Raw genomic sequence first — 12,680 nt, forward strand, 5'->3', positions numbered from 1 at the left:
TTTTAAAAACTATTAAAGTGTCATAATCATACACATGTATATGTGTGGCTTGCCATGATCCATATAAGTACACAGGTCACAAATTGGCAAACATATTGGACATATGCTTCATACGTACAGTATGTAACTGATATCCTCTGATTTAGGTTGAGGCATCTCAAAAGGAACTGTTGCATACAAAATATAAATTACTTCTCTGATATTCCATTCATCCACACAAATATCTCATTTTTAATAGCATTAAACTACGACGTGGCCCTATACACAGGCTACCAGTCGAACATCATAAGCCTGGCTGGCGACAGCCTATTTTTGGGCCCGTAATGATTTGTACTCTGGAAGCAGTATCTCATAAAGGGCAAGAGTCATTCTTAATCACATGATAATCCATCAACACGTACCAACATCCACCGTCTATTCCACCAAATCATAAGCCCCAACTTACACGAAAAATTCAAGTGCTTTGAACGCGAGTCCGTCCACGAATGAGATTTGTCGAGGACTTCGTCATCATCGCCGCGAAGCATCGTCGCAATCTGACCTCGCCCGATGCCAAACGGCTCAAGACTTGACCTCTACCCGGATCTCACGGCCGAAGCGCAGACGGAGTTGCTCGAAGAAGAGGAAGGTGATGATGGTGTGCGGCCCGAGGCGGACAAATGCGGGAATGAATCCCTTGAAGAAACCCATGGGCCCTAGCTTGGCAACGTTCAGGAAGCAGTCTAGTGAATTCTGGGAAATACAGATGAAATTATGTCATGAAGAACAGTGGTGGCATTTAATAGTTTACAAATACTCAATGTTTATGAGTGCACTGGTTCCGAATATTACATGAGCATGTAAGTGTAGCCATTCTATTCAATGACACTTCAAATGTAATATTTGAACTGTTGCACAAATAATAAAACATTGAATATTTGTTTTATACAACACACAATATACACGTACACCTAGTGTGGGCCAAAACAGATCTAACATTAAGCCTATCTAGGAGGAGGACTAACAATTAGGCCTAGATCTAGATCTAGAAACGGGTGTGTGCGTATGCAGTAATGCTTTACGATACACACGAGAAATTCATTGCATCCCAGGATCTATTGCACTGCTGGCCCGGCCCGCTTGGTTTACCGTTCAATAGTCAACTATCGCACTGCTATTGAGAGTGAGCGTGTGGTAGCTGACTCTTCTGAATGTCATGTGACCCACATTCATCCAATCAGATGGCAAGGATCTATACATGTGTTGTATAACAACCTATTGTGATACACTACTAATACTATAGTTTAGCAAAGCACAGTACATAAAGTGAGTCTGTTGGCAGAATTCTTGTGTTAGGATTACAACTTGCAAATTCGAAACAATTATGAAACTGACCTCCTGCTTCATGTTTGGTGAAAACACAAGAAAGTTCACAAGTTATAAACATGCTCTTAATTGCAATCAAAGTCTACATTCAAGTATATGAATATGAAAGAAATACTGCACATTGTCTGTACTGCTATGATTATATATGAATAGTCCTAAAGTGCTTGTAACCCTGTTTGGTATTATCATGGTGTATAATCATGAGAAATGCCCACACTCCTACCTAGAACTGACAATAATATCAATAACTGAAATATTTGCTAACATGAAATTACCGATGCCACTTTTATTATCTCCACCAAGGAAGGAGGTTATGTTTTCATCAACATTTGTTTGATTGTTAATGTTAGTTACATAGTTTGTCTGTGTGCAAAATAACTCAAAGTTGTTCACGGATTTGGATTAAACTTTAATACAAATACAGGAAAGGTTGACAATGACACAAGGAACAGATGATTAGATTTTGGTAGTGATTTAGGAATTATTATGGATTTTATGAAGGATTTTCGATATTTTGGCAGGTGGGGTCAATGAACATACAGGGAGTTCAAGCTGCACATCTTTTGAGGTTTACATACACGCACTAAAGTGCGTGCTCTAGTTTCTGCTACGGCGAGGCACCACGCAGCTGGAAGTTGATAATGTAACAAAAGGCTTCTATATTGGGGAAATTCTACAATTTTCAGCACGCATACGTATGAGTGGATATCCCTGATGTCATTTGGAGAATGAGATCAGTGGTGGAAATGAGCTGCTTGGCGGAGGTCTGCACTCTCAGAGTGCTTTTCTATTTCTTTTTTTTTTTTCAGGGAAGCCTTGAATGAATCAGAAATGGCATGATGTGATATGATTCGCTCCCTGTAATACCTTGTACTGTCCTGGCTTGGCATTCATTAGTCTCGTCTTCATGACGTCCGCTGGTTGGGTCAGCGCTGTGGCACACGTTCCCTGTGGTAAGATTTTAAAAAGAGAACAATCATATATAAGAAGAGCTTCAATGCAGGTCTAGATGCTGGAGAGCAGGGAGAAGACTCTGTTCATATATTTAATACCAGATGTACACATAGTCAGCTGAGAACCAGAAGGGCACTATCATATTCTAAGATTTGAGCGTAAATAAAAACGAAACAATCAGTTTTTGATTTTATGAAATAAAAATCTTATTTAAACAAAAGCACTGTTGCAAATATCGGGTATTAAAGTACATGCAGTACCCTTATGGTTTTGATTTTTAATATTCTATTGAAAAAGAAAACACTTTAAAAATTGACACCATAATGTAGAGGAGATAGAGCTCTGCAACGTGATACCAATAACTTAATTCAGTGTACACCCAAAATTGCAGTAACTCCCTTCTGGTTCTCAGCCACTGTGGGTTTTCATTTGCAGAAGACAGATGGAAAGAAGAATATAATATATGGATGGGTAGGTAGAGGAACAGATAGAGGGATGAAAGGATGGATGGATGGATGGATATAAATGGAGGGAGAGATGGATGGATGAATACAGTATCGATGGATGTACAAAATGACTACACTTAGAGATGGGTTGGTAGATTGATATACAAAATGTATTCACGCATATCAATATATTTCCTTTAATGCCCTTCACAATGTTCTCCAGTTATAACAGACATGGTTATAATGAAACTCTTGTTACAGTGAGGCAAAAATTCAGGTCCCAAAATTATTGTCTACATAACCTTGTATTTATATTGTTCAGCTATAATGAAATTTTGATATAATGAAACAAAAACTGCTAGTCCCAAGGACTTCATTATAATGGAAGTTGCCAGTAATTATCTAAAATCGACTGCAGTGGACATACACAATGTCTGTATCCTCTTCCAGCTCCTTTGCCTCTTCCTTTTAACTCCTTCATACTTCTGTTTATTCTTCTTCTTTTTTGTCTCTCTCTCTCTCTAAACTCACCCATCCACAACACACACACACATGCACACTCCTGACACAGATGAACAAATATTTGAGGTCATGTCCACAGTAAAATCTCTACTGCTGACACTGCAGTCACGTCAGCAAATGGCTATAACAAAGCTACCAGGTTCCAGAGTGCAAGGGGGGTTGCTTATTTTAACTGTGCAAACATGAGCGAACAGCTTGGCACACAGAAACTCTTGATCGCACCTACAGCAAATTTGTGATGAGGAGAGCAAAAAAATATGCTGAACATGGCTTCATATCTGTGTCAATATATGCACAGATTCTATCTTGATGCACTGTTACTGTGTACACATAACATTCCACTTCTGAAAACGACTCCCAAGGCCAGGGTGGGGTTGGTTCCAGTCTGTGCTTTTAATGCAAAGCTTAAACAGGATCACCATACCATGTTCCTGGAATGATGGTAGCGCCTCCTTTTCTGAACCATCTAATCAAGGTTTTTTGACTCCCCCACCCTTTTGCTGCGGCCGTGTGTGAACTGCAATAAAATGTACATTGAGATCAGTGATAGAACTGTACAGAGTTACTTTGGGATCCTTGAATATATCCGCATAGGACCAGCCTTCCCATTATTAAATAAAATGGTATCCCCACCCTACCGCATCCTTAAAAAGGACTGCAAGGATGGGTACACCTCATCCTGGTATGCTTACCGCTAACGTGCTGGCTGTGAAGTGAGTGATGATGTTGTCTTTGAAGTAACCTGAAGCAATCAAGAGTTGTTTGTATTGGTCATACAGAGCCACCTGAAACAGAACAGAAAAACAAGACATGACAAGGACTGCATGTTATAAACCAAAAACACACCAAATGCATACCAATTACATACCAATTACATACCAATTATATACCAATTACATACCAATTACACACCAACTACATATCAATTATATACCAACTATATACCAATTGCATACCAATTACATACCAATTACATACCAATTATATTCCAACTGTATACCAATCATACACACTTGTACCTGTCTAATTATATACCGTTTAAAATCGCTCACTGAAAATGAAAACGTGTAACTGGCACTAGGAATACAATGTACGTTTATATATGACCATCCAGCTCAAAACCCACAAAAAGTAGGTCAAAATAATTTTTCACTTTTCTTCATACACACTGTAGTTTAAAAAGAGTTTAAACCCTAAGCTCTGAGATGATAAAATATAGCTTGTTAGAATTAGACCATCCTAACCCATTCAAAAAGTGATTGAAATAAGAGAAAGTTTAGAAGGTGCAGTTTCATAGCAACGTGAGAAAAGAGGATTTATGATTATGGTATTAAACTCAGGCATGCTGTGCAGAAGCACCAATGAAAATCACAGTAAAAGCAGCACTTGTCTGAAAAAAAAATGGTCCAGGAAAACTGCTCACATCTCGGTTTTGGTTTTGTTTTAAGCCATAAAATTTTGACAGCAGGTAGAGAAGAGATTACTCTCCCAGGTAAGAAAAAACTTTACAAATTTGAGTCTTTCAAACCAAAGACTATTTTGGTCCATTATAGAGAATCCCTATCTGTGATTTTTTGTGAGTTTTGATCTAGGCAGTCACATACGACAAAATATTGTGAGCAAAGTATATCGTTGCTGGGGTGACAAGACTTTGTACCTAAAATTTTGATGAAAATGACTTTTTTGGATTAATGGTCAAATAGTTGGTTAAGTGATGTCCTGTCCAAATCCAAACTGTCTTTAATACCCCATAAATGAAGCCACCACAGCGTGTCAAAGGAAAGGCTATCCACTTCGCCACAGTGCTTTGGCTGCTATGTTTTTTGGCTCTCCTGAACGTTTGACATTTTGTAGATACAAGGTCTTGTTGCCCCAGCAATGATATGCCCAATTTTATTTTGGTGCTGGCATTGTATTGGGCAAATGTGAAAAATTTCAGTGTTTCAATACTTTTGGTGTGTATGGTACTGTCAGACCAGAAACATTCGCAGCATTAAATTTTTGCAAATTGGAGCTAACAGCCTTTTTTGCCACTTGAAATTTTTGCAAATTGTCACTGGTATTCAATGCATAGAAGTGTAGACAAGAACTTTTGTGTGCTTTTCAATTTTCCCAAATCTTTGCTCCTTGCGAAATTTGTGAAAATTTGATGGCATGCAGTACATATTCCTTTTTGGTTCTGGTGTTACAGTACATAATCCCTTCAGCCGGTAGTGCATGGATGTTGCAAAGGTCACGAACCTGTCCGAAGGTCATAAGGAAGCCCCTGATAACAGCCATTGAACATCCATTGAAGAGATTCTTTGGTCCCTCTGGAGAAGCAAACACGGAAACACAACAGATTACTATAAAAGTAACAAACCAGGGGGAATATTCTTTAAAGAAATTACAGAACGTGAGGTCTTCTTTATGATAATTTTATTTCCAATTTGATCAACACTTGACTTTTAACTTGACACTGTTCTTTTCAAAATCTATAAACTTTCCAGGACTGAGAGATTCTGATGCAATGATTGACAGTACAGTTCCCTCTTCTTCTTCTTTTTTTTGAGTGCAAAAAAAAAAAGATGCAATAGTACATGTATTTCCACACTATCATTTTCCACTGTCATATTCTTAGACAAGAAGGTTGCACAATAGTCCATCAAAACTAAATTTCTCATTCCATAGCTCATTACATGACACTTGAGCCAAACTAATATGGAGTGTACAGAGGGAGAAACTAGCAATACACATAACAAGTGTACATCAAATATGTCGCCACCGTGGTATCACAGTCATGTGCGAGAGAAAGGGAGAAAAGAAAAGAAGATTTGATTATTTCAGCAATGTGCGTACCGTGCTTGAGAATCTGCCATAGACCATCAATGGCATGCTTGTAGCTGCAGATAAGAAGAACAACGAAGAGAACAGGGGGAAAGTAATTATTACTGGTACACTAAAAAAGCTGTTCAGATGCTGTTGCCATAGTGACTGTACAATGCAATTTCCAGATGTATGGCAAGCTGGTGACGTTTCAACATATTAGATTTTCTTTCTCTTTCTGTTTGTCTAAATCCAACAGGGTATTTCAATCAATTGAGAAAATAAAATGAAACAAAACAAAACACCAGAAGAATGCTTCCTCTACTCTCACTAGCTCTCTCTCTCTCTCTCTCTCTCTACTTTCCTCTTTCTATCTCTCATCTCTCTCTTTATCTATATTTCTATATATATCTTTCTATCTATCTTTTGATCTATCTACCTTTTTATCTATCTACCTTTCTGTCTATCTATCTTTCTATTTATCTACATTGTATCTGTCTACCTATCTATCTACATATATCTTTCTATCTCTATTATCTACCTGTACTTACATCTACTCGTACAGTAGGAGGACTTAATCATCAACTAATCATCTTTCTCTGTCATCAGCTTGGCAGATTAATTTTCTTGAGATGACTTGGCATCTTGGCAAGATGCTAACAAGATGGTCATTAAAAGATTTTCATCTACACCAACAACGACTTATAGCCTCAAATATCACTAGTTGAATATCAACCTGAATGCTGGTTAAATTTTCATCTACATGTACGATGTAAATCTGTGATGCATTAAAAGATTTTCATCTAGAATACAGCAATGGATATCACTATTTGAATATCACCACAACCTCTGGTTAAATTTTCATCTACATGTACATGTATGATGTTTTCTCTGCTACATAAAACAAATTTTCATCTAGACCAACAATGACCTAGCCATGAATATCACTATTCAAATATCAATACAAATGCTGGTTAGATTTTCATAGTTATGATGTACAAATGTATGTCCCCACCTCCTCCCCCCTCCCCATCTCACTACAATGAACAAATTATAAAATCAGGAACACACACTGTTCTTCTTAAACATGTTACCATCTCAAAACATGTTTTGACTATCTAAAGAAATACTCGGTGAATAGCAAATACAAATAACAGCTTTAAATTAACAGGATGCCTGAGAAAATACAATTAAAACTAATTAAAGTTATAAAAACTCTAAAATCTTGTTGATTCTTGAATGGGTGGTAACAACTTATACGATGATTGATTTAACTTTCATGGGTAAACATGGATAAACAACTTTGGTGATAACCACATGATTTAACATGAGTCAGCTACTGACTGAAAGTATCACTTTTCCTATTCTGCCAAATTTGAAATGATTTTTGATCATGGACAGGTTTTATACTGTCTCATACATGTACAGTAGTTAAAGGGATAGTACAGTATTGGTGGAGATGAAAATTGGGCTTTTAAGTTTTTGCAAGATACCAAGAAAACACTTATTATATAGTACAGAGCATACCATTTTAAGAGGAATTCAAAGTTTATTTGATGAAAATCGGGTTTGGAATGGCTGAAACACCCAAAAACAAAGGAAAACAAAGTGATCGTAATCAAATGTGGGTCCCACACTTTTTTAGAATCGCTCCGGTTTGGATATCTCAGCCATTTCAGAACCAATTTTCATCAAATAAACGTTGAATTCCTCATGGATTTACATGCTCTTTCATATTTCATAAGAGGTTTTTCATTATCTCACCAAAAAATGTTAGATACCTGAAATTAGGTCTCAACCAAAACTATACGATCCCTTTATATGTAAAGAGGAGATAGGATACTTTACATACAATACCTTTAAACCCTTTGCTTTTAGAAATTAGGTTAGCGCAGCAATACCTCTATGTGAAATCACCATACACAATACAAAAAGAGTTCAAAGGATGGCTTGAAAAGATTTTGACGGAATAGTGCCATCATGGCAATTCTTCTTGATCTACGATGTGTGCATATACGTACACAACTTTTGTCCTGATCTGCAGAAGGTTTCAATACTACTACTAGGTAAATTGTGAAAACATTACAAAGATCAATGATTATGTAGAGTGGTCAAGCAAAATAAACTGTATCAATGTGCATCTTTTGTGCTTGAGAAGAAAAGCCATATATTCTCTGTTACATTGTACCTCAAACCATGTTAATAATCACACAACCAATGTATTTGTCACAAGACTGCAGCTTTACTGTTATACCAAAGACATTCCACAATAAACAGCAATTTGGCCTTTGTAGTTATTGCTGCTTCTTTTTTGCCAGTGGAACTCAAATCAAATTGGGACTCAGTCAAATGGAGAAATGAAAAAAATTCCTCAGTTTTCGCTCTATTGAAGGGATTCGCAGAGTGCTGCACACTCCAATTACCAGACAGCAATTCAACAATAAATGTAAAATGATGTCTGAGTGGAATACAATTCAATGAGGCCCATTCACACACAACGAAAATCGAAATTACAATCGCGATCCAAATTTCGATTTTTTTTTTTCCGACCGTTCATACACAAGGAAAAATCGCACTTCGCAGCAAGGAAAGAACGATCAGTGGCCGAACTGCGCATGCGCGAATTTTGCATGACCGAAGACTGACCCCACGGTCCCAATAGAGTTTCGCACATGCTCCAAACGATGGGATTAAAAATACCGATTTCTGAATCTCAATCGCGCTCACACACACGACGCTTGGCAAAATAATCATGATTTTTCTGAACAATCACACTATCAGTGCGATTTGGATCGCAATTAGGATTGCGAAAATTAGTGAAATTTTTCTGTCCACACAGGAAAAAGTTTCGAAATTTTGATCGCAATAAGAAAATCGATTTTTAAATCTCACTTTTTCCCTTGTGTGTGAATGGGGCTATTATGTAGGAGGGACCACACAGGTGTTGGTGCACAAATTGGCAGCTTGTACGAACTCACTTTCTTCTCTGTTCTGGAGGTAGTTTGATGTCGTTCTGCATCCTGACGTTAATGAGATCGGCCGGGGTGCCCACCACCCCTCCTGTAGCACCTGTCGAGTGACAATGGGAATGAGTGATACAGTCAATGCCAATGTTACACTTTAATCACACACTCCATAAAGCTTCATGTGCTTTGCTCTTTACAAGTGTACAGTAGGTCTCTATTCATTTTTGTATAGAATAATGAATCCTGAAAAATCTGAAAGAAAAATTTACATCTGAAGCTGGAGAAATGCAATGGCCAATCAATCACTTCTAAACTTCTCATGTACTGGGATATTCAAACTTCTCCACTCTGATTATTATTAAACTTCACACTGGTTACTTGAATATGGAATACTCCATGAACTGTATTGATCATGGATAAACACAGAAGGGGAAATTCATTTTACATTTTCAAAAAAAGAAGTTATACAATTCAGACAGCGCTGTTCATCTACATGTACATCTGAACATTCCTGCACATACACATGCAACTTGTGGTTGATACTGAGAGTTGTGATTACATCAAACATTGATAAAGTTCACTATTGTATCCTGTGGTACATGTACGTACATGTAGGCCTATCATGCCGCCATATCTGGCATTACATAATGCCACTCCAGCAAAAGTTCAGTTGTCCCAAGCAATTAAGCCTTGTTGCTAGATAGCTGCACACATTTGCTTGGCACTAGGTCACTGGTGTACATTACTAGTCTGTATGATACGTCTATCATGTACACATAAATGATGTGATCATGTGTACAACTGTAACATGTGTTGGATGGAAAATTTGTCAAATGACAAGGTGTACAGTTGTGCATTGCACTCGTTATGCTTGTCACAACAAAGATTCATGTCATGTCCGCTATGAGCATCATGATGAGCAATTAATTGATGGGGACTGGCAGATACAGACTGTAATGCTGCAACCAAGCATTTAAACAATATTAAAGCACACACATACAATGAACAATGTGTACAACATACCTGTATACACCTGCACAGTACATTGTATTGTACATTGTCAACACATCAGTATGAACACATGATGCACAGTATGTCTAAAAAAAAAATTACAGTCAGATTTTTGCATTGAATACACCCAATATGATTAAACTGTCTAAATGTTACTTTAGGGTCTTAAAATACACTTTTTTATAACATCTTAGCTCTATTTTGCAGAAAACCCCATTCAATTTGGTTAAGCGGTCACAGAGAAATGTGGAATGTTGTAAAGCATGTCATGAGTCTGATTCTTCCAAGTTTAGCACTTCGATGCTCTTGTGTGTGAATACAATACCGGTAGACAGAACTTGGAGGGAAGAGATTCCCGACATCCTCTACAAAATTCCTCATTTCTCTTTGACCACTGAAGCAGATCATATGGGGTTTTCTTTAAGATGTGGGCAATGAGTTATAGTTTCATACCCTGAATTTGTATTTAGATTGATTCACTATTTTTAAAGCTATCATTGCCGAGGGTTCCGTTGTAATTTTTTAGGTGAACATAGACACACAGTATTGTTATCCGGGTAATGCAAATTTTCAAATTCATTTCCCTCTACATTTGTACTAGGTGTTTCAAAAAACATTTCCCACTTTTGATCATTAATAGTTCAAAAACTATTCATCCGATAAAACTGTCATTGATATGAGTAATAGCTGGATAGTGTACGATTTGGTTGAAGGTAATTTGCACGTGAAAGCATAAATCAGTTTCATTAAATCTAAGATTGATTTTGAAGTAAGGCTTCAGATTTTGGTCAAATTTTAACCCTCTGTACAAAAATTGAACTTCGCACAGGAACCAATGATGTGTATGTGAGTGTGTGCTGACAATGGCCCTTGACAATGGACATGCCTGAAGCACCTGTTGACTAGGCGTCAGTCTGGCGCTCCCTGGCACATGAACGCTTAATCAATAATTCATGTGGATTGCCCTGGGCACTGCTAGTCTGAATTCATTCACGGTAAAGTGCTTGCAAACACCACATTTCATTCCAGCTGGCAATCATTTTCAAATTTTGCTTCACATATGGGTCATTCCATGGGGTTGCGTCTTCTCTAGATTTTCATGTTGTGTGGGGAATAAAAGTCATATTCTGAAAAATTTATCGAATAATTGTCCGTGGTTTGCAGTTATTCTTGGAGAGAAATGTGTGAAGAATTATTTGATGAAAAAAAAAACAAGCCTGTGTACAAATGTATTTTGTCTATGACTGTTTCACTAATGATGTCCCATGGTTTTTTGTGGTTTATGTTGTGACATAAATATATGCCATTTTCATGGCAATGTAAAACAGGAATATACAACCTTTCAGCATTATGCCTATCATAATTAAGAGAGGCAAGGTGACTTCTACAAAGACTATAAGGCACATAAACATTTGTAACAAAATAAGAACACCAGAGCATCTTCAAGCAACCTCATACCTATGTTACAAACGATGTCCATGGCAATTTTTGCTGTAACATACGTATAGCATGGTTTTACATACACTTCCAATCATAATATGATTAGAAACTTTATTTCTATAATGAGATTTATATTTCAGGATTATTCTTATCCAAAAATTAGCATCAAAATCCTCCAAATAAACGAGAAAATACGGAACATATCACTGTACTTCAGTGCGATGTCCGGCCTCTTCATGTAACGTAGGTAAGGAAAGACGCGTCTCGCAATAAAAATAAGAGCTACTAACTTCAGCAATCGTATTCATGTCACTGGCAGTCCTCCCCCAATGGCAGAAAAACTACTCGCAGCCAATATACACCTACTAGTAGAGCGGTTAAGCCCTCAAAATCATGAGAATTGTGCAAAATTTGACTAAAGTATGAAACTTTTACCAGTGTTAGTACATACCATAAGATTCATTTTAAGATTGGGAGGTAAGTCTGATTTGACCTCTGATGACCTCCAGAGGTCAATGAACTTTGAATATCAGAATATTGATGTTTGGAGGCATTTGTGAATGATAGGCTTAGATCTTGGTTACGCTGCACTAAATATGCATTTGTACTACAAATCTTCTGATTCCACAGGGCATTGACAGGTTTCTACCTTTGACCTCTGATGACCTTTAGAGGTCAATGACCTCAAAATACCATAATATTGATCTGTGATGTTATTAGTTAATGATAAACATGGTTAAGATGTGCAAAACAAGCATATCTGTTTTGCAATGAAACTGTCTTTATATTCCAAAGAGCAAAGACAGGTTTCTAACTCTGACCTCTGGTGACCTTTTAGAGGTCAATGACCTCAAAATATCATAATATTGATCTGTAATGTCATCATGATTAGTTAATGATAAACATGGTTAAGTTGTACAAAACAAGCATACCTGTTTTACAAGAAATTGTCTTCATTATTCCAAAGAGCACAGATAGGGCTCTACCTTTGACCTCCGGTGACCTTTAGAGGATGTACAAAACAAACACAATTGTAGCCCAGATAGCTACTAGCACATGTTTATGATAAAGAATAGAATAGAATAGAATAGAATAGAATAGAATAGAATAGAGAGTAAAAGAAAACAGAACACTGCAGTCGTTTTCCTAGACACCCTGTGAGGTCAATTAT

General features: G+C 37.2%; 1 protein-coding gene across 1 annotated transcript in view; it reads right to left on the minus strand.

Annotated features, from left to right (window-relative positions):
* Positions 1 to 415: 415 nt before the first annotated feature.
* The window catches only part of LOC139737089 (mitochondrial dicarboxylate carrier-like), a 38,142-nt gene continuing 25,877 nt past the window's right edge, over positions 416 to 12,680 (minus strand). The window contains exons 5-10 of the mRNA XM_071647765.1: positions 9,071 to 9,161; positions 6,126 to 6,169; positions 5,529 to 5,599; positions 3,980 to 4,072; positions 2,233 to 2,313; positions 416 to 732 (exon numbers count right to left, since the gene is read on the minus strand). Coding sequence (XP_071503866.1) covers positions 562 to 732; positions 2,233 to 2,313; positions 3,980 to 4,072; positions 5,529 to 5,599; positions 6,126 to 6,169; positions 9,071 to 9,161 — 551 coding nt within the window. The 3' untranslated portion in view covers positions 416 to 561. The remainder of the gene's footprint in view (positions 733 to 2,232; positions 2,314 to 3,979; positions 4,073 to 5,528; positions 5,600 to 6,125; positions 6,170 to 9,070; positions 9,162 to 12,680) is intronic.

Source organism: Diadema antillarum, unplaced genomic scaffold, assembly GCF_040938485.1.
Source record: "Diadema antillarum isolate AM-2024a unplaced genomic scaffold, OU_Dant_1.0 seq00000681_RagTag, whole genome shotgun sequence".
In the NCBI taxonomy this organism is placed as follows: Eukaryota; Metazoa; Echinodermata; class Echinoidea; order Diadematoida; family Diadematidae; genus Diadema; species Diadema antillarum.